The sequence below is a fragment of the Anser cygnoides genome, chromosome 8 (assembly GCF_040182565.1).
Source record: "Anser cygnoides isolate HZ-2024a breed goose chromosome 8, Taihu_goose_T2T_genome, whole genome shotgun sequence".
NCBI lineage: Eukaryota > Metazoa > Chordata > Aves > Anseriformes > Anatidae > Anser > Anser cygnoides.
The window spans coordinates 10,533,382-10,555,851 of NC_089880.1; the positions used below are offsets into that span (position 1 = coordinate 10,533,382).

The following is a 22,470-nucleotide window of genomic DNA, read 5'->3' on the forward strand; positions in this document are numbered from 1 at the left end:
ACAAAGGAGACGTGCTCATTTACAAGGCAAGGTGCGACACGCCGGGGAGCTGTGGTTCTTTCCAGTAGTACAACTGACCAAACGCTTGACCTCATTTCTGTAGCTGGGACGTGGTTTGTCCATTGGTGGCACAGTGGAAGCACTGGTGCCAGTGCCCTTCAAGCTCTTCCAGTGGGGGACCCTAACCTGGACTTCTTCCTTTTAGTACCCCCAAAGGCAATTCTGTGTTTCTTCCTACTGCAAGCTATGGGGTACTCGCTATGATGAAAGAAATTGTTTCATGATTGGGCACTGATGCAATGCCCTTTTCAAAGGAAATATATATAAAAACTTCATTCATTTGATATGCCTCATTTATTTATTCTTTATATTGTAAACATGATGATGACATACATGTGTTCAGCAGAAGAGCTGCTTCAGAACTGGCATTCACCCTCAAACTGGGATATGCATCTTCATATTATACAATATATAAATTATTATGTTAGGAACACTGAGTCTCAAATTTAAGTTGTGACTGACAGCTACAGATCTCACCTATTTAAAATAAAGCATTTAGGAGTTTTTCTCCAAAGGTGGCTTAGTTTTATTTTCAATTGCTATTTCTAAAATTGAAATTGTGCCTATTTTCTTTTTGTTTCTGTTTATCTGGCTTGTTTTTTCTCCAAACTGTGACTAATTCTAATCTAAGAGTTAATTTATTAAAAACAGAGAGAGGCCTTTGTTCCAGCATCACCTAATCTGCCCACGCATCTCACAATTTAGGAAGTTAACGAAAACCATGGAATCGGAGCCTTTCGCATATATGAATTATTAAGCGTACTATGTCATAATGAAAATAAATATTAAGGACATTTTATTCATATAACTCATATTAAAAAACTAGGTAGTGCCACGCAATGTTATAAAATATGCAAAGCTACTTTAAGAAGTACTGACAAATGCAAAGACCTCAGAAGGTGATCGTGAAAATGCTGTTCCTTAACCAATCACTTTGTGCTCGTGACTTACATCCTACGACCTACACCGTTAGACAGCTATGGACCACTTTCAACTGGCTGTAAATTATTTGGCTTACAGAATAAAAATCCTACTCCTATCAGTTTGCTCCACCGATTCTACAAGGACTTGCTCTTGTTCTCTCCCTGAAGAGCTATTACATGCTCTGGTGAGCACTGAAAATGGCAAAAGTGAGATATTTTTTGTACCACTGCCCATGTTCTGGTAGAGGGCTAGAGAATTTCTTGTCTCTGTGATCATCTCATGTGGATACAACACAACCAGAACAGGCGTTCTCAATGTAATATAAGCCAGTTTCTTTGAACTGACTGAAAAAAGTTCCTATCTTTTCAACAAGTCATATTCATATTAAAAATTGCTTCCTTGGATTGCCTTTGACTCTCTGCAGGGAATATACAACTTTGCTTTGTTACAGGACTTACTCAACAACCGTGCTTGCCTTTGCTACGTTGTGCACAATCTGTCTGTTATGCTAGAGGAAGAGAACCAAGCCCACCACTAGAAAGCTGAGACATCTTACCTTGGGACACTGGGAGGAGCCCGCGTTGGCCGAGAGGGAACCTGGGGAGGTCCTCCATGGGCTTCGCCACCACTTGGAAATGGTGGCAATGGTCCTGGGCGGAATGGGACCGGGGGAGCCCCCGACTGAGGGCCTGGAGATGGGATTGCAGGAGCTGGTCCTCGGCCAGATAAAGGTCTGGTTGGGGGATTATTTAACGTAGGCCTCCTCTGAGTTGAGGGACTTGGAGGAGGTGATCTAGTGAAATATCGGATATTTAAGACATTCAGTAAGGTGGCAGTTTTGTTTGTTTTAAAAAACAGAAGTGAAAACCTTATTTATTTTAATGTCACCAAATACTTCTTTCCTTTGCATTTCTTTTGCCGACAGTGCCAGAGCATCACATATACTTAGATCTAACACAGAGCATTCCCATAGACAGCATGCCTTAAGACAGTCAAAAATAAACAAACAATCAAAGAGGTAAATCTAATGGATTTAATGATCAGAATTCTAACGAAGTTCTGTTAACTGGATTAGCTAGGCCATGGAGCCTGAAGTACTGAAGTGTTACAGCAGCTTGCAAGAAGAGGTATTGCGGATACACAGTTAGGGTTAATTTGCAAAGATAGGTGGGATTGGTGGAATAAGGAAAAGCATTATACTCCTACAGAAATCAAAACACTATTTGGTGACAGGAATGGCTGCTATCTGAAGCATCAGACAAGCTGTAAATCCCGTGGACAGTCTTTTGACAGGCAAGTACCTTGTCTGACACTCACATACATATACACAGAAGATGTACATGTGCGAAAAGGTTTTCAAAAAATCAGCACATAAATGGGGCCATAGAGCATACAAGTTCACATCTGCTCTGGGGCTCAGCATCTGGATTTATGGATTTGGCTTCCTGATAGTATAATATGGTTGAACACAAAGCTCCTGACGTTTTAGGAAGGATGCAGCTCACTGCAACCTGAACTAGAAGCAGCCTTTTCTCCAAGCCAGTCTTGAACAGAACACAGGATACTGGGGAAGAAGGCTAGTTGCTTTACTAGGAAGAGCTCGTGGTTATTTAAGGTCTATCTTGCTCCAGGAATTCTTGGCAACATACAAGAAAATAAATGTATGTGCATGTTCTTCATCTCTAAAGTACATAAAGCAACACAAAACAACATTTAGAGGGGGAACGGGCTAAAGTTGCGCCAGGGGAGGTTTAGGGTCGATATTACAAAGAAGTTCTTTACTGAAAGGGTTGTTAGGCATTGGAATAGGCTGCCCAGGGAAGCGGTTGAGTCACCATCCCTGGAGGCCTTTAAAAGATGTTTAGATTTAGAGCTTAGTGATATGGTTTAGTGGAGGACTTGTTAGTGTTAGGTCAGAGGTTGGACTAGGTGATCTTGGAGGTCTCTTCCAACCTAGATGATTCTGTGATTCTGTGATAATAGCGAGATTTTCTGATTTCCCTCACAAATGTCATTGAAGACCTGGAGGAATGCCCAAAGAGACGGGTAAAGAGGGAGCTGCTGATGCTAACAATATTTGCCCATCCTAAATTTCATTGCAAAGCAGATACGAAGATCCTTACCTGCGGGCCTGCTGGAGCCAAGAATCATCTACAGGAGGTGGTGCAGGGGTTGACACGGTGCTAGTGCTGATATCACCAATGATTGCTAGGGCTTCCTTTAGAGCTTGGTACATACGAAGCATTTCATCTCGCCTCTGCGCCTGTTCAGCTGACTCTTCCATTAGAGTGTTTTGGTCCTCAGAAGAATACAAGTGAGCCAGGAGCTCTGCGTTGATAAATTCTTTTACCTATTTCATCAGACAAAACAAACAAACAAATCAAAATACAGTACTGAACAAGTACAGTGGGAGATCCATAGAACCAGGAGAGAGACCTACCTAAATTTCATTTGTTTCTCCTGCTACCTTGTCTACATCAGTTCTATCCGTCATGCAGCTTTTGTTAGGTCAGATCAGGGACTAAAAATGCTGAACTCAGGTTGAGCTGATGGTACAGCAGCCTGAAGGTGAGCTCTGACCCAAAGAAAGGCTGGCACACACACCTGGGCAGAGCAGCTGCCTGCATGTAGATTGTTTTAAAGCAAATATAAAGCCGCATTCTGAGACTGCTATTCACATCTGAGAATAAGATGGTTTTGTGCAGTCCCTCCACAATGAATTGTGGCTTTTTTTTTTTCCTGTCTTTGAAACATTAGACTTGGTTGGAGTTAGCACTGGTCCATGTCTCTAAGGTGACACCTATGTTTACAGTTCATCTTCAAGGCTTCCCAGTGGCTCTTAGGAGCCAGCTAGCATTTTGGTCCAACACTAAAATGGCTGACCCAGAGGTAAATGGCAGCCATTAGCATACCACCAGATAAAAAAATTCCCTTGGGAATGGGAATTTTCAGGCTTTATAGCATCTTTGTCAATTATTTGCTTAGCAACAATTCACCCTGCTGTAGATAGTGTCTTTCATCTCCAACAACTTTGTCAGATTCTAAATATCCCATCCAAACACATTCAAACTGAAGGGAAAAGGCTCCAAGTAATCTAATTTACTATATTGATTTCCTGCTATGCCTGCCCTGGTTATGGAAACCTGGGCCACATTAAGAGAGATAAAAAGCTAGAGGTACTCTGATTAAATAAGATGCTGGTAAATAGACCAACTGCTGACCTACTAAATCCTTGCATTCAAACCTTTCATTGCTGTTCTGATCTATTTCTCATCTGGCTTTTTGCTCTATAAAGCCTTTTTGAGCTGGAGATGCTAACAATAATACATTCCCGGGGTTCTGATTACATAAACCTGAGCTCCACTTGCACATGGGTTTGTGCTAGTTGATCTAAATCCTGACAATGAGACTACAGCAGTGTTTGCATTCACACGAGGTCAGTAAGAGCAGTCAAACTGCACAGGTGTGGGACCCTTTCTTGTCACCTAATGATGAAAAGAAGCCAGGACAGACTTCACAGGGGAACACACCATACTGACTGAGCTTGGCTGTCATTTCCCATTCACGTATGACAGGAGATGCACAAACTCTTAGCAAAGCCTGCAAAAATTTTCCATGAGTCTCATGCTGTTTTTCAGTAGATGGTACTGATCAAGAGCCAGAGTACACTACTTTCCTCGTGATTGCCAAAGACTCCACATTAAAAACAGATATCAGAGTTAAACAGCATCACATTCTACTCGATGAAATGAGCATTTTAATGGCATCACTTCAAAAAAAAAAAGAAGTCCTAAAATTAGATTAAGGCCAGAGCTGATTGTAAAAGCATTGTTAAACCACAAATATCTGTTTGAAAAAAAAAAATCATCCTGCGACAATTATCATGAGAGATCCGTGCCTGCCACTAGCACAAACTCAAACTCCCTGAACCCTTCTGGAAGGGAAGATTGCTGTGTTAAGGACAGTTCTGGAATCAAATCTCCTTCCTTCTGCAAGTGGATGCACTTTACAAGATATAGACCTTCCATGATGGCCACTTTCTCTGGCTTGGGAAAGAAAGAGAAAGTGACACTTCTTCATGCCTTTGCTCAAAAAAAAAATTAAAAAAAAAATTACAGCAAAGGTTTAAAATGTTTTCTTTCGCAGACCTGCAGTCAAAGCTGAACCACAGCCAGCATCCAAAACACCAATACCGCAAAGCCTGCCCTGTCACTCTGTCCAAATGGGGTGAGATGGGCTTGCAAGGAACCTTCATTTATCAGTGGGCAGGCTACAACAGACATCGAAGTCTCAGATGGAAAAACAATCTGTTCCTTAACCTTAAGGTTGGTAGTAACAAATACTTTATCATTTTTCTACTCAGCTGCGATTAATATCAGCACTGCTTGTGGAGCATACATTATCTACTCCAAGACCACCCCTCTTGAATAATCTGAGATACCTAGGCACCATGAAATAATGCTGAAAATTCTGAAATGTGTGTTTTGTTTCTGCGTGTTTGAATTTCTAATGGTAACTCAATGCAGTTCTGTGTGGTAAATGTATTTTCTTTTAAGGTAATCAACATCCACCCTAAGGGAAGAATAAGGGATGCATTTGGAATACAACGGTCTAGTTTTAGGTCTCAAAACATGCTGAGGGACACATCTAATTATTTTCTGTACACTGAGTTTGAACCTGATACTTCCCCCTGAATTATAAGTGCTCATTTACAGGCCCACAAAGTGGAAAGGAAGTTCTAGGAGGACTTGGGAGGTTACAATTGTCATGGAAACAAATTCCTTGGGATCAATTTGTTCCCAGAGTTTTGGAGGCAACATGATGGAGCAACAGAAAGTACAGAATATGATCAGTAAGGGGAAGGGAGGATATTTTCACTTAACTCCTGGTGGATAGCTTGGACTTTTGAAGACTCCAAGGAACACATGCACTACTTAACAGGACCCACCTTCCCTCATGGCTCCACTGCTTTTCAGGTCTTCGCACCACCTTTTGGCTTGGCTCAACAGTCTTGATTCAAGCATTTCTTTCTTTTTTTATTAGCTCTGATTTTTTAGATCTCAGATCTTGTGTTTAATGTGGTATTTACTGCCTATGCTGCACAGAAACTAGTGCAACAACGTTTTTAGTTCTTCACAGTCTTCTTAAAAGTTTTGACTCTTTGCCACAAATTGAAATTCTAGAATTGAGGTGTAGGGCTCAGCTCATTAGCAAGCCCAAACACAGCTATGGACTGTGAGGTAATTGAAAGACAGATGATGTGGTAAGGATGCTGTTTCTGTGTGCCACTCTCAACCAGCATGGCAGACTTGACCAGTGTAACAGCTGATGAGATTGAAAGAACAAAATCTTACAGTATTCTCCTCCTGAGTAAAGCAGCACTTCAGAGACCCTTAAGCTATTCCATATGAGGAGGTGAGTGGCAGAAAATTTAATGTAAACTTTCAAAAGTATCTGCTCACTGAACTCTACGGTTTATGAAATGAGAGATGAAAAACAGCCCTTTCTAAAGGTACCAAAGTTGTGCTAGGTCGAAGCAGCAAGTTGCTAGCTGTGATCTGGAAAGAGCAGAGGGAAAGCAGAGGGAACTTGCTCACCTTACAAATCTGAGGCCATGGCTGTTTTCAGGGTGTGTCTGTGTATGTGAGACAAACAGGCAGCTCCATCATTCCCATACTCTTCTGCACAAACTCACCCAGGACTAGAGCGAAATTTGGGGTCTGACTTCCCTAAACCTAAAGAAGTTAACGGAGTCTCTGTTGTCCTCCTCCAAATATTCTGCTCGTATTGTATGTCCCTGGAAATCCCATTGAAATTTCCTGTCCAAACACCTAAGTGCAACACAAATTCTACAGGGCTAATGAAATCCATCAGACTAAGGCTAGAGGTGGCTCCAAGTCAAACATAAATGCTCCTTTCTAACCAGATTTGTGTTACAACACATTGTATTTGTAACAACTGATCGGTTGGATGACCTGAGAGACCACAGAAAAGGCACTATACATAACTAACAGGATCTCTGTGCTCCGCTATTAATTCACGTGGCAGCAACGGCTCTAATAGCAAGCTCAGTTCAACGAGGTCCATTCAGAACTCTGCCAAAAAACAAAGGCTGAGATCCTAGTGCAGTGGAAAAACAATGATATCTCAGAGCCATTTCTTTAACCAAATAATCTTCAGATCTAAGAAAGACGCACACAATAAATCAAACAACCACATCAGCTTATCTAAACAACAGTGTCCAACGCTTCCAGATTTATTCCTTGAAAATGGCAATCTGAAAATATAAAGGAACCCAAATAAAATAAGAACTTCTTTAAGAAACCATGACAAAGGGTTACAGACTGAAAATCAAGGAAGCACAGCTCTGCTGCTCTCAAAGACTGCCTAGATGGAGCTCCCAACCCCTTTTTTTCCTACTATATCAAAAGCAAAACAGAAAAAAGAAAAGGATCCTTGGTTTACCTTTAAATAATAACTTATATTCTGATTAAGACATAAATGAATTCAACTTTCAGCATGCTGGAATAACTTCTCAGAACACTGTGCCAGACTTTCAGAAGGCTGCAGGACGTCACGCTACTAAAGAAGAGTGGAATATTTTGTTTTAGAATGTGACACTTATGGGAGGGTGTTCTCTTTAACATGTGCTCTTGATGCTGCTCTATTCAAGAAATGTGTTTGTATGAGCATAAGAGATTTGGCAGACATAAAATAACTCAGAAACTTGGCTGTTACTTACATTATTGATCATAAGGTGCATAATTGTTTTCGGTATCAAATCGCGGATGCATTTGTTGATAATAGACATGTAGGAGTCCACCAGATTTCGAATCGTCTCCACCTGCCTCTCCAACTGGGGGTCCATTGAAAAATTGTCCGCTTGGCCATTCTCATCATTTTCAGTCTGCATGGAAGAAAAAAGGAAAAGTCAAGTCTTTCAGACTGCAGCAAACTGGAAATACATTGGGAACAAAATGGACTTAAACTGTAGTTATCTGGTAACACAACTTGTACACAGAATGACTGGAGGTTAAAATATGAAGTACCAACCTGTTTAATGTTTTAACATAATGAAATCTGGAATTTTAGAGGTTAATGCAATATAAGAGGCAAGATCGTTTTCACAGAGTGCATTATATATTTCCACACAAATTGTAATTTATATTAAGGAACATTTTTGGACAAAGATGTGTGAAGGTAAATGAAACCCCAAGAAATCATCTCAGATCACTTGCTGCAATATTTATTAACAACTATTATTATTATTTTTTACCATTCAGATTCAGCCAGCCTGACTCATGCAATAAAGCAGTGCTGTAAGTCTGGATATTGAATTTTACACTCCTATGGGTAAAAAACATCGTTGTTTCTTAAGGCTGACTCAGTTGTGACAAATTCTGCAATTCAGCGTCAAACTTTTTAGATGTGAATAGCACCTATATAAACAAAGGATTTATGAAGGATAACAGCAAAACCATCACTGGTTCCAGTGCTCAAGGCTCAGCATAACATAGGCTGGTTTATATATTAGAGATCTCTTTTTCATTGGAGAGAAAAAAAACTTCTTTGTATGTAAACAGCTGACCTAATTAAAGAAAATACCAGGAACTTTAACTGGAAGCTAAAAAGTATGCACTTTGCTTCAGTCTGGCCTGTACAAAACCAAGGAAACTTAAAAATAAAAGAACAGTATCCCTTTGGCAAAAATCAAACTGCTTTCCGAGGCTCAAAGACGCCAAAAGAATTAAATTTCAACCTGGAAAGTCAAAAGAACAATGTCCTTTCCACAAACTCTGACATATAATACTTCTCCCTGAAAACGAAGAAAATGAGCACTTAAGCCGTACGAGCATGGACTATAAAATCTAAACCCGTTCTGTGGGTAGCTGGAAGCATAACACAAGGAAGCAGAAATTACGTGCAAAAACGAATAAACTAGTAACAAAAACTAGTTATATACCAGCCAGGCTTACCGCTATCAGCACAACACCTTTTACAACACAGCATTTAGCTGAAATTTGCATGTCACTGGCACTTTACTGATTCCTTGACCCACTGAAATTCATTGCCAGCCCATTAGTAAAAGACCACTAGAGCTAGAAGAGCACCAGAGGCCTCTCCTTGCACAAAAAGCCATTCTTACTAAGCCACACAGCAATTCCTAGTTTCACGTCCTAACGCTCATGCAGCATTAGCAGGTAGATCACATCTTATTTCCTTCTTATAAACTATGCCTTAATCTGTCTGATCTAAATGAAATTGTGACAGTTGTTTGTTAACTTCTAATTTTATTATGACATAAGATCCAATATACCATTTAAAAACAAAACTAAATGTGTGTAAAAGAACAGGTTATAACAGCCTCAACAGACCAGATTGTTCTTATTTACATATGAAGTACTGGAAAAACAGCTAATCTAAGGACTTGAAAAATAATTAGCAGTGCTTCCTAAAAATGTTGGGACTGTGGAGGACACTGGAAGAGCTCTTGATGAAAACGCTTTTCAATTCTGTAACGACAGTAGACACACTACCCTATAGACCTTAATCATTTTGTTAATAACCTTCACATGCTTAAGTGTCACAGCATACAGATTGAGTATGTTCCTTAGCCTCCACGTTTGAAACTAAACTAGTTGAATTTTCCTTGTGAAATACCAAATAAATAGAAAATCATATACTTATCATATAACCACAGATTTTAGGCAAGTAATTGCAGGCAGAAAATTCCCCTTTGCCAGTTGCCACGGATTTGTATGCTCTTTCTTTTTGCCTTTATTGTCTATATAAAGTACAGTTAGTCCGTGTATTTTTACTTCTTCGGTGTGTTCCCCCCCTTATTTAAATTACAGATTGCAATAGGATTCTTAGCCGGCTGAGCAGCGAAGTGACAGATGTTTATCATTATCCTCATCAAGAGAATGTAAAGTAAAAATAGTAATTTGTCTCTGATCTTTAAGGCAAGGGGTAATAAGTCTGCGAACATTTAACCTTTTACATACAGGCTCATAGGTGACATTTACAGAAAGTGGTTAATACTTCACAAGTCCAGGTCTTGTTTGAGACTGTAACAGAGCTGAGTACATACTGCTGATTTATTTTGTCTAAAAAACAAAAAAGATCAATCTTTCATGAGTTTACAGTAATTTATTGCAAAAGCTTCTGGCCTTAGTATTCTTAAAGACTTGCCATCTCAGCCGAAGGCTTGTCATGCTAGAAACCACCTTGATGTGTTTTTCATACACCAGAAATGTTGCTTCTAACAGATCTCCCTGCTACTGTAGCACACCGATAAAAGTTATCAGGCTTTTCTCTGTGCCAACATTTGAGAATGAGGCTGCCTGGTAATGCTGGGCATCACAAGACAGAAGTGATGCAGACACCCTATTCCACATACGTTTCATTCTTTCACAATGGAAAGTTTTCTCCCTGAGCATCGTGGTGACTGTAGCTCCAACACAAGACACCCCTCAGCCCGAGTGCGTGCCCCTGTGCAGTCTAGAAAGGCATTTTCAAGTCAGTTGCAACACATAAATCCAAACCAGAGCACCTAGAAAACCCTCACATCTCTCTGACTGCTGATAAACTAAATTTCAAGTCAACACCAAACGTTTCAAGCCCTTATCTTATTGAGGACCAAGCAGTATGTCCCGTGTTTTCAGACTACTGCTTTCTCAGCGTAGTTCAGAGAGAAAAGCAGTCCGCAACCGAGTGACCAAAACAACCCCCAGGACAGTACCTGATCACCAACAGCTTGTTGGGTTATTTTAACGAACAGCTACTAAATGAACAGCTGCTTTCCACAGTCTTCCTCAGAAAATATTGTAATTTGCCGACAAACAAACGCTTACAGGCTGAAAATTTGCTAGTGTAGTGAAGAGCAAGGAAACCCAGCCTTGCAGGAGCTTCCTGGCATATTCTCCTGGTGTGCATCCAGTGCCCAGGTGTCTGAGCAACCAGGCAGTCGCACAACCCTGCCACCATCTCCAAACACCGTCCGGGCCTTCTCTTGACAAACGGCAGAGCTTCCTGCACATCCCACAGCGTGCTGGCATACACTGGAGAGGAGGCCAAGCGATACCCACCTCGGCATGCTGAATGGAATAGGAGAATCAAAGTTGGAAGTGGGTTTCTATGCCTCCTTTCCCCAGGCATGGGGCAGCCACAGGCCCCTTTCAGTGGTCCTCATCCTTGAGCCAGAACTTGCTGATTCCAAGAGCAAATGTTAACACAAATAGATACGAATCTGGGCTGTTTTCATTCAGTTGATTCTTAATACTGCTAATAATTGTTGTCAGGAACAGATTATTATTATTTCAAACCAACACAACTGCAGTTACTTTAGGAACTTCTGTAAACCTACAACAAAGAGACTACGGAATAATTGAGAGCTAAAAATCAGGTAAAAAAAATGAGATTAATCTGGGAAAAGCAAAGCTCAGAATATCTGATGAAAATACACCAAAGGTACAGACAAACAATAGGTGAAACAACACAGGAGAAGGTAGCATGGAAGCCAGGATGGTGCTTTTGTTTATACACGTGTACACATTGCCTCAGAGGTAAGGAGACAGTCCTTTCTGTCTGCTTTCTCTGCACTTACAAGAATGAAAATAAAACCTATTCCTTACGCCCTGCAGCAGGTCTCACCTTTCATAAGCTGTCTTATAATCCTTGCATGAAAAGCTGCTAGCAAAACACGAAGTCTGCATCATTGCTACTGTGCTAAAAACACCCTTCTGTACTTAAAACATATTAAGGATTAACGTGTCACACAAGAGAAGTCTAAAAATTGCATGTGAAATTCAAACCACTTCAGTTTGTGGGAATTTTCGTGCTGGCTGCAGTGGGAAAGGATTTCACCCTACACGTGCATTGCTACCAGAAGAGTTATCAGTCTTCTCAAGACTGTAAACTTCCTGGTGCAAGAAATGACTTAACGTGGTGCAAAAGGAAGGAGGCAGACGTAATTACACGCAATCCTAAAAAAGGAATAGTACTTCAGAATATCAGGATAATTTTTCTGATTGAGGGAATTATAAGCACGTTGCAGAGCGTCCCAAGAAAATTTCAGGAAAAGTAATTCCTTTTGAAATTCACAGCAAAACCGGGTAACGTACTGAAAACAGTCCTGAGCTGGCCACACAGAGAGAGCAATACTTCTAATTTCCATGATTTCATTACACTCAGGGCAGCTGCCAGCATATTTAAGAATGTCTTGTATAACATTCCTGATGTCAGTTCCAAAAAGGAGCATTTGTCTAGCATTTTCATTAGAGCAGTGTATCAACCAATTTTATGTAATCAAAAAGGCATTCCATTAAAAATGACTGAGAGGAAGCAGACAGGAAGGTGACTGGCGAAAGGGTAAAAGCCAAAGCAGCAGCAAACCAGTGCTCCGTACGCTGTGAAATAAATCCACAACTGTTGGGAGAAACCCATCATTTAAAAGCTACTTTCCTATCTTTTATCTACAGATGCAAGTTTGTAACAACAACCTGAAAATGAGTCATTCCCTCCAGACTGCATTTATGTTTGAATTTACAGCTGCTGAACCTGTTTTAGCTATTCCTGTCCAAGCAGGGTTTTTCTTTAATGCACCAACACTCGGAAAATTGCAGTTGTCCTAACCCCCTGCCTTTTCTTAAGTCTCTTCAACCGATTCCTGATATTGTCTCCTCATTGCAGTCTGAAGCTGTAGATACAATTCAGCTAAGATGCTCTCTGCTGTACACAGTGTGCCTTTTGCCAGAGGACTGCTGAAACCACATGACGGCTTCACACAGTGAGGTTTTCTTACTGGAAGGAACCACAAGTAAATGACAATACATTATTTTTGTGCGTTTACAACGAAGCCAGCAGCAGCAGCAGAACATTTCCCAAGCAGCTTGGAAGCTGGCCTTTTGCCTCGCAGAGGGCAGCTTTGCCACTCTCTTCACGCTTTCAGCATCTCCTGACTGAGAACTGCTGTTGCCTTTACTGAGCCACCCATGGGCTGCCCCTTTCAGCAATGATGCTCTCATTAGCAGCCTTGAACTGCTTCAAACAGAGGTTAGGATCCCGCTTTCCCTTCTACGCGATCCGTCTCACTTCGTACCCACACAGAAGACAGACGCAGCCGAGCTTGATTTGATTCAGAGTATTTAACTAGCTGGATTTGTTTCAACAATCGTCTACTTGGGTTCTTCTTTGTGCTCACAGACATTGTATAGCACAGACCATTAGCTAAAACCTTCTGCTGAATCCACACACAGGTCCCCAGACATTTACACAATGTTAATGATCCCAAACGTTCAAAATCTGCATTAGGCTCTCTCCCTGCCTTCTTCAATCAAGAAACTGATTGAAACTATGAGACTGAAAGGGATGATAAATTACCAGAACTCTGACACGTTTGGAGTAATTTTTGTCTTACAGTCCATAAGCATTTAGGGTAATTTTTGTAAACTTCGCCATTTTCTTTTTCTTCAGGACTTTGTGCAGCTGAAGTTCTTGTAGAGTCTTTAAGAAGAAGAGGCAGTGAATTAAGGACCAGCCTAGACCTGGTAAGTCTGAAACAAATGATCTAGTTTTAAGCACGATGAAGAAAAAGACAGGCAACAATCAACAAGGTTGACAACTAATAACGTCAACTCAGTCCCATTTCATTTTAGAGCAGAGATTCAGATCTTACAGCTGTAACATCAGATGCCACGTCTTGGTCTTTGGTAAAGCTTTTTGGCACCACCTCGTGATGTTTTCATTACGGGAAGTGTGCTCCCTCTGCAATCACTGGTTGGACACACGTTTCCGTAGAAAAGCTGTTGATGGTCCACTGTCAAACTGGAAAACTCTATCAGGGGACTTCATATGGGATGTATTATTTAACGTGCTTATTAATGCCTTAATGCTCAGGACAGTGGATTACAGCCTGTGATTATTACATTTACAGATGAGAAGTAAGGAGATGGGAACGTAGTAAATACGTTAGATGACAGGAGCAGAATTCCCAATGATCTGGAGAAAGAGTTTAAAAATCTAAATGAAATCCATTATGAATAGAACATATTTTACTTAGGCAGGAATAAATCAGTTATAAACACACAGCATGAGAATGGCCACTTAAGTAGCTGTTCAGCAGAAATGGAACTGCATCTGCAGTGGAATATAAACAGAGTATTAGTTGACAATGTCCTGCTATTATGAAATCAGTACAAGAATTGTGTATCCAATTCTGGTTATTACACTACCAGGAATTTGTGGCACATTTTAAGAGTGATCAGAGGAAACAACTGAGGAGGATGTACAGGGCTCTGCAGAATATTACTTGAAAGAAAAAACTAGGATCAGCTGGGACTAGTGACTTCAGAATGAACTTCTGTGGAAGGGGAGAGATGATTGTCTGAGATGGACAGGAAAAGATGTCAAACCGACATTTTGAAAATGTTACACGGTAAGATCAGTGAAGCACAGAAGTAGATGGACTAGGGGAGCTACAGTCTTCTCCTCAGGTTAGGCCAGCATCCCTCAGAAATGGCCTGCATACAGAGATCCTGCCCTGGGATAGGGGAAGCAGAAAACAACTTCTTGCAGCCCTTCCATCCGTTGGGTAATACTGGGTGCAAAGCAGCATGAAATTACAAACTGCAACAACACTGCAATTACTGCAACAGGAGCGAGCATTTCTGAGAATGCAAAAAAAAAAATAATCCAATGACACCTTCTACTTTCCTTTTTGTTCTTTACAAAGTAAATAACAAATAAAACATTGCTGTGAATAGCAAAATCCCCTCAAAGAATCTGTACTCCAATTTCACCATTTGCTGCCATGTACATCTCTCACACAAAGGACTTTTACATAACCCTCCCTGCACTGCAAGTTTTGATTCAGGGCCAACAGCTGCTTCATGCCTTTCAGAACAGACTGCTGGACAAGCAAAAGCAGAAAGAGGCTGGCATAAGGAAAACAGCACCTTTGTTTATAAAACAAATACTACTTTGGAATTTGCAAACTTTTCAGTCAAAGAATTTCCTTGTCATAACAACACATGAAGTGCCTCATATTTATAGGAGCACATTTGAAAAAAAAAATCTAGATGTGAGATATCACTGGCATAGTATTTGCCATTATTTCAGTGTAGAAGAGGTCAGTGGATCTTGGGATGTCTCAAATAGTGGTGACTTACCCAGGAATTCAAGACATGATGATAAAAACTTCAAGTGTGATGATTAGCACAGAAGATGTTCATGTGGAAATTTATTGTGCATTTGTTACAAAATACACAAAACAAATTCCCAAAGACAATAGCCTGAAACAGCAGCAAACATTAATTATAAAGGGAACAGAATCATGAGAGACTGCTGTGAGAGAAGGTGATCGATGGGTGAAGGCACCAGCCAGACATCTGAGGATTAGAGCTACTGACTGCTGTATGCAGCTCCCCTGCAAAGGAAAGCAAACAGAAGCCTTGGAGCTTCTGCTGGAGAAGATGAAAGTAGAAAAACAGAGAATTAATCACCTATGATGCTGATCAGAGAAGTAGCAACAGTACTCACAAAGACTGAAATAACACCTTGCCATTCATCTGTTATTCTCCTTCTTACCAAAACCATTCCTAAAAGATTGTTCTCCAAAACTCTGCAGAAATGATTGATACTGAGGACTTTTACTTAGCAGTAATCGAGCTTCAGAGGGCGACAAACAAAACTCTCCTAGTTCCAGCAGCAATGCACCAGCTTTGGCTGGAGGATCCCATTAGGGACAAGGAGCCATCTTACCTCGTGGGGTTAGGAAGAGGAACGTTAAGTGCTCAGTGTGTGGAGGGTGGCTTGGTGAGGGAAAACACATTGCTCAAGACTAAGTATTTAAAATACAGCTTAAGACTTTTTGCGTCTATGTGTGTAGCAGAGGAGAGCTGCATGTTTTTCCACTAAATGTGGTCATTTGAGAGGCAGGAACCCAGAAGAAAAAAAAATAAATCACAATACTATTCCTAGATCTGTTACCAAGCTCTTATTCTTTGGTTTCCTTCCATTTCTTCCAGCTTTCCAGGCTGGCCTAAACAGATGGGAATAGAGGAAAAGGCAGCATGCACATCTCTGTGCATCCTGGGAGGGAAGGACTTGGGGGAGGCCTTGCAGAGGGGCAGTTCTGTACAGTATCCAATGCAGGGGCTCGATAAATTACAGCCTTGCCTTTTATTTTTTAGTTATCTAATGCAATGTGTCACCTATAACTGCACTTTTTTTCTTCCATAATTAATGATGTCTAGGAAAATATTCTGAAACTCTCCTCTGATAAGCACCTAGACAAACTTGATGTTTCCTCTCCGAGACACAAAAGAGGACATTAAACTGTTTTCACCCCCACATCCCTCGAGCCATGAGAAGTACCAGATCCGTCTCTGCTGGGCCAGACTAAGCCCTGCTTCACCACAAGCTCAGTGCAGTACCGACAAATGATCTCCATAGTAAATGATGCAAATAAGAAATGTCAGCATGTTCCAAAATTCCTCACTTAATCTTATTGCCAGTTGTATAGTCTGGCTAATCAGTAAATAAATCCCTCTAACTTCGCTCAAATCCTCGGGGGCTGAATACACAGAGAGCACTTTCTAGTTCGTTCTCATTAACCTTCCCAGCTCTAAACAAAGCCATTTCCTACTTTTCTTAGAGCCCGATTTTTCCACTGGCCTCTGCAACACCTGATTTAGCAGCAACGATTTCTCTCACTCGCAATTTCTGTTTTGAACTCGCATTGTTCTTTCCCCTCACACATATGCTTGCTGGAATAGCACGAATCAGCAAGATTTAAAACCTCCCATTCTCAAGTCTGAAGCCCCTAAAGGGAAATTGCAGTCGGGATGCCAAGGAACACAGTCGTACGTTATTTGACTTTTCCTCAGCCAGGCTGACAGTGGAGGGGGAGGGAGGGAGGAAGGAAAGGGGAAGGGAGAGGAAGACGGCATTTTAATAGCACCCACACCGATTTCACACAGTTGGATCACTGTGCTCCAGAGCAGCACCATTTCCTTTCCCCTTTGCCTCGCATTCAGTCCATATTACCACGCCAGACTCCACGGGTAGGATTCTCAATCTTTTTCTCCCACTGTAGACCACATCTTAGTAGGGAAATCTGTCTTGTGGACACCTCCCTCCCAGGCTAGCTGGCTAGCCCAGCCGTTACCCCTGCTTCTGACAGACCATTACCAGCTCCAGCTTTGCACGGACCACCCCACCCGAATCCCAGATGTGACCACGACAAGATGGATTACCCCCCGTCTCTCACCCCAATTCTTATAGTCTCCATAGCACCTACAGCAATTGGTTATCCGGAGAAAAGGAAAAAAAAGTATGCATTTAATCTCATTTATCAAGCAGACATACAAGAAGGACCAGCATCTTATGCAAATAAATCTACTTTTCCCAGATGTTCTTAATATGCCAAACACATCTTGGCCGAAGTTCTGGTCAAAACATTTCATTTGATAACTCAGGTCCAAGGGTTCAAAGCTCTCCTATGCAGGAATGGGTTTTCCATAAGCGCTCCGGCAGGCAGAGCGACAACAATCTACAAATTCTGGCAGGAGCTGAGCATCCAGCAGAGCACCAGCGATCACCACCATGCAAACTCCCCGTTTCAGAAGCCCCTTAACTTCCCAAGTGAAAATCTGAGCTGCAGCATTCCTGTGGCACAACGGCCTCAGAGCAGAGCAGGAGAGGAATCTGAAAACATTGAGACGGTTACTGAAGTCTAACAAATATTGCTCAACAAAAGAAATTCACCCAAAAAGGAGCATTTTGGTTTCACGCTACAATAACAGAAATTGAAAATTACTGGGAAAATGATTTTGAAGGGAAGAAATAATTTGTGTGTAACTACACTACACACAATCCTGGACCAAATGAAATTTGAGACTGCTTTGTTGCGTGGCTTCCATTTTGTATAAATACACCAAAACCTAAGTATTCTGCAAAAACAGTAGAAAATTAAAAGATTCTCTGCCACTCCTGTCCCCCCAAATAAATGCAGATTGTACTTAAGAGCCAGAGAGATGTGAGATTCTGGTAAGTTACTACACGTCTGTAAGCAACACTTTATAAGGTCACATGCTTGCTGGTAAAAACAAACAAAAACCACAACAAACTGAAACTATAAAGTTTGAACTTTAAGTCACTCTGACTTCCTTTCTTTGGGGAAGTTACAAGGGCGTCAGTGACATATATGCTCCCTCAAGCTCCAAGCAGACATGTATAGAGCTGACCTTGCAGTTGGGATCACCTGGCTTTATTGGAGTTAAAGTCAACCCTAACCTAGCACTTCAGTTGGATATTTCTACAAATTAGCTTCTAAATGACCTGTTGCATTTTCAGTTCAAAATTTCGATTTTTGTTTTAATTCTGTTACTGGTCTGTAGCAAAAGGTACAGCAAAACCTGGATTCGTTTGACTTTGCTGGCTTTTCAGCTCTTGCAGAGCAATACACACACAAGGAACTCTGTCCTTGGGGCGGCACGATGAAAATGCAAACCTCCTTCAGACAGAGGGCAGTTGCTCACACATACACGCCCCCAAGGATTAGAAGTTCCTTTGTCAACAGGAGAAAAGCTGCCATAACATTAGGGCAGTATGTTCAGTGGGTTTATGCCTACTAAAACAAATACGGGCAGCAAGAGAGCTGTCATTTGAAGTATCACCCCGATGACTGAACGCCTTGCAGTACAGTTACGGATACAAAAGTTTCACTCTTCTTCCCCCATGGTTCTATTTTAAAATGCTTTCTGTAATAAAATTACTGTGAGACAGCTAAATCCAAGGGCGGGCAAGGAACTTGAACCCATGGCCTTCTGGCTTAGAGGTGAGACTATTCCAAACTGAGCCAAAATGACACATACATAATATGCTTTCAAGGTTTTTAGAGAGCTCTGTCATGATTTAAAAACACTAAGTCTTTGTGGTACAAACCACAGCACAGGAAAGAACTGGGGCTCCCTTTTTACTGCTAATTTTAGCCAATGAATTGTTTATAATCTCCTGCAAAATACATACAGCCTTATTCTGCCTTAAGCTAGGAGAGAACGGCCTTTCAAAACTGATTCTTAATTATAGCATTCCCCTGCTAGATGGAACGGAGGCAGGTTCCAAAATTGTGTCAGGGTATATGAAGTGATAAAATGAGGATGGGTGAGCTATTTTTAAACACACTCAAAGACTTTAAGGTCAAAATCCCTGAATTTATAGCCTTATAGCCATATTAAGACCCATGGATTATTAAGACCCGCGTGGTGAGAGTCAAATAGCATTTCATTTGAGACACCCTCTGGCTTCAGAGCATGTGTTCCCCACCGGCATGCCTGCCAAACTGGGGCCCCCCAAGCAGCAACCTTTAAGCACGGATTATATCCCTACCGTATACAGGTATTTGGGGAGACAAAGGGGATCAGATGCTTCCCTGGCAGTGCGTTCCCTCCTCCTTGTCTCCTTTCCCAAGACACTTCAACATGTCAGAGGCGCGCGTTTCCAGATGGGCAGGAAGCAAGCGGGTTAGAGATAGCTTGAGGAGCCTCAGGCGAAAGCACGTCATTTCTCCTTGCTCTACCCAGCCTGCAAAGCTAGCACAGCCTTGGCTCCTGCTGACGTTCGCTTGCCACACTTGAGTTTCCCGTTTGAAGAGGTCAGCTGGGTATCTGCTGGCATGCCCTGGGAGCTCCCTGCTGCCCGGTGACCCTCAGCCTGCCTTACACAAAAGCCATGCTGCCCTCTCCTATGTGACTTCTGCCCCACTGCAGGGAGAATGCTTAACAAAACATTTTGAAATACATCTTAAACTTAGAAAATCCACACTTGTAACAAAATCACTGTTTTGCTCATGGAAATAAACCACAGCCAGGTGGCACCGGCACTGCCTTTGCCCCCACAAGCTTCCCAGCGCTGCCGAGTAACACTCCCGATCTCAGTTTTGACTCGTAGCAGCAACTGACTATGTAAAAGCTGTCACCCTCTACGCACATACTGGTTTCTTTCCAGTAATAATCAACGTACACTATCTTTTTGAAAATGGAAAAAAGCTACCAATAAGGAGAAACAAACAGGACAGAATTTCCCTGCCTTAGAAGTCCAAATGGAAATAGCTGAGGCCTTCTTCCCTGTCTTTCCTGACAGTCTACAAAAGCCTTTGCAGTGTCTTCCTCTAGAAGGTGCAACTCATCTTGAGGCACAAGCAGAGGCAGTAAAGGCTTTAGAGCTCTAGACATTGCAAAGTCATTTGTATCATTTACTTTGCTCATTTTGTAAATGAGGTAAGGTTTTATGAGAAGCCGTTGCACAGGGGTGAGTGAACAAGAAGCTTTTTTGGAAAAGACCAGGCACTGGTTACAAACATCAGAGGAAGACCAAAAGATCTAAAGCCATTTTCAGGTGTGTGGATTTATTTGTCCAATTTGTGCAATCACATTTATTTAAGTATCACCTAAACTTGTAATTTTTTCTAACTTGGATTTCCATGCAGTGGTGAAATATAAAATACTAGTGAATTGCAGATGGTCAAAGTGAAAATAAAAACATTAGTCTGAACAAAACTCAACCTTTTTCTTGATTACTTATGGATTTATAAAGCAATAAAACCACAATGTGCATAAACCAAAAGCATAGTAAAAAGGTTTAGTACAAAAAAGACCTAGTGAGCCTTTAAAAACATCCAGTGTTACTGGTTCTGTTGGTAGTTAATGCACACTCATGTATCGATCAAAAAGGACTGAAACGAATTCTGTATTACACTTATTAGAAGCCTATGATGCATTTATTAGCTCTAGAGAGTCTCCCACTTGCAGCAATGACATGGATCCATGCTCCTTACTCAAGCATTTTGCAAGTATTTCATATTTTAACAAATCCATGGTATTAGACCATCCTTTAGGCATTAAAGACTCATTCTTATCTTCCCATTCTTAGTCTGAAAACCTTCACCACTACAACAGCAGTGAACGTAATAAACTCAGAGATGCTTTCTCTCCTTCTGGTCAAGTGATGTCAGTCATGTATCTCTACAGATGCTCGTTACTTATTTGAGAATTGTTACCTTCAGGAATTTGGCCTTATCTATCTCCAGCTGAAGTCACTTGAAATCTTCCTTTCAATACCCACCAGCATTCAAGCAGACTACAACAACAGCTTCCTTACCTTGCCAGAGATGCAGAACTAGTTTTAAAGCTTTTCCTAGAGGTGCCCTTCGTGAGTTTGATTTTCAGGAATCCAGAATTCCTGAACCCTACTTTGCGCCACAAATCATCCTGCAGCTACATCCTGTGCAACTGCATCCAACTCTGCTCTCAGTGAAACCCCTGGCAAAATTCCCAATGAGTTTAATAGTTATGTCCAATTCCCCCCAATTCCTAACTGAGGTTAATTTCTTTTCTCCGAGTATAAACACAAATCAGCAGGTAAAAAAGTTTTGTCTAATATGGCACTAAGGCTGTGGAATTTACTCCCATGCGAGAATGGCACAATAAAGTCATTTGTTTAAAAGTAAATTGAAAACATTCCAGTCCTCTCAGGCTTACGCTTATTAGCTTTAGTTTCTGCACAGCACTGTAGAATGTCTGGCATCAAAGGTACTTTGTACATTGCACCAAACTTGTATTGGACGCTGTTAGTGGAACATTAATCACAGCGAACAAAGATCCCATGCACACACACAAAAGTACTGATTTTTCACTTGTCCAGCATGGGCTAGAAAAGGTTAACGCCTCAGTTTTCTGGTTACTACACATTTTAAGGCACGAAGTGTTGACAAGGCATCCGATAGGATGCAGATTTTTCAACTGATAATTACATATTCCAAATTAAACAATTCTTATGTCTGCCTAATACTCTCTAGAATTCGAGGGAAATGTATCTCAGCACAAACTAGCACATTTTAAATTCACAGATGCCTATAAATGCATGTACTTCATTACATCCCCGCACAGATACCATGCATATGGGCAACGGTTATCAGCTAGAAAATCTACAAGAATGTGAACTAAACCGTGGCTGGAGAAAGTGAAGACTTATATGAAACACGCATTAATGGAAAAAGTAGCCTGAGGGATTGTGATTGTATGTTTGGAAGTGTTGGACAAAGAATGGGAACCGAACTAGTGTAAAAATGAAAAAGAAAACTAGTCAGTGGCCAGGCAAGAAGTAAATAAAGCACAGAGAGAAGACCGTGGTCTGGAGCCACAGGCTGTCTTTCAGGGTGCAACTTACTGATGAGATCAAAGAAGAAAATGCTCCTCTGTCACACGAGCGTGAATTACTGCTTTTGCTCCTCATCGTTGTCACGGGCAGTTTCTTGTCATCCAGACCAGAACAGGAGAGAAACTGTGTGATAAGCCCTGAAGTTTGCTATGTGACAAGATTTCCAGCAGGTTCCTCAGAGCAAAGTGTTTTGGCTACCAAGCTTTCCTAAAGAAAAGCTCTTGCACTCTTGTACCAACAGTCCCAGGTGAAACAAAACTTACTGTA

At 41.3% G+C, this 22,470-nt stretch overlaps 1 protein-coding gene across 8 annotated transcripts in view; it reads right to left on the reverse strand.

Annotated features, from left to right (window-relative positions):
* DNM3 (dynamin 3) overlaps positions 1-22,470 on the reverse strand; it is a 181,283-nt gene that overhangs the window by 17,499 nt on the left and 141,314 nt on the right. For 7 of the 8 annotated variants that reach the window (XM_067001516.1, XM_048080188.2, XM_067001513.1 and 4 more), the window contains 3 exons: positions 7,727-7,891; positions 3,108-3,334; positions 1,541-1,777 (listed from right to left, as the gene is read on the reverse strand). In XM_067001516.1, coding sequence (XP_066857617.1) covers positions 1,541-1,777; positions 3,108-3,334; positions 7,727-7,891 — 629 coding nt within the window. Of the gene's footprint in view, positions 1-1,536; positions 1,778-3,107; positions 3,335-7,726; positions 7,892-22,470 lie in introns of those variants that run through there. The other variant, XM_067001518.1, reaches the window with a different exon arrangement.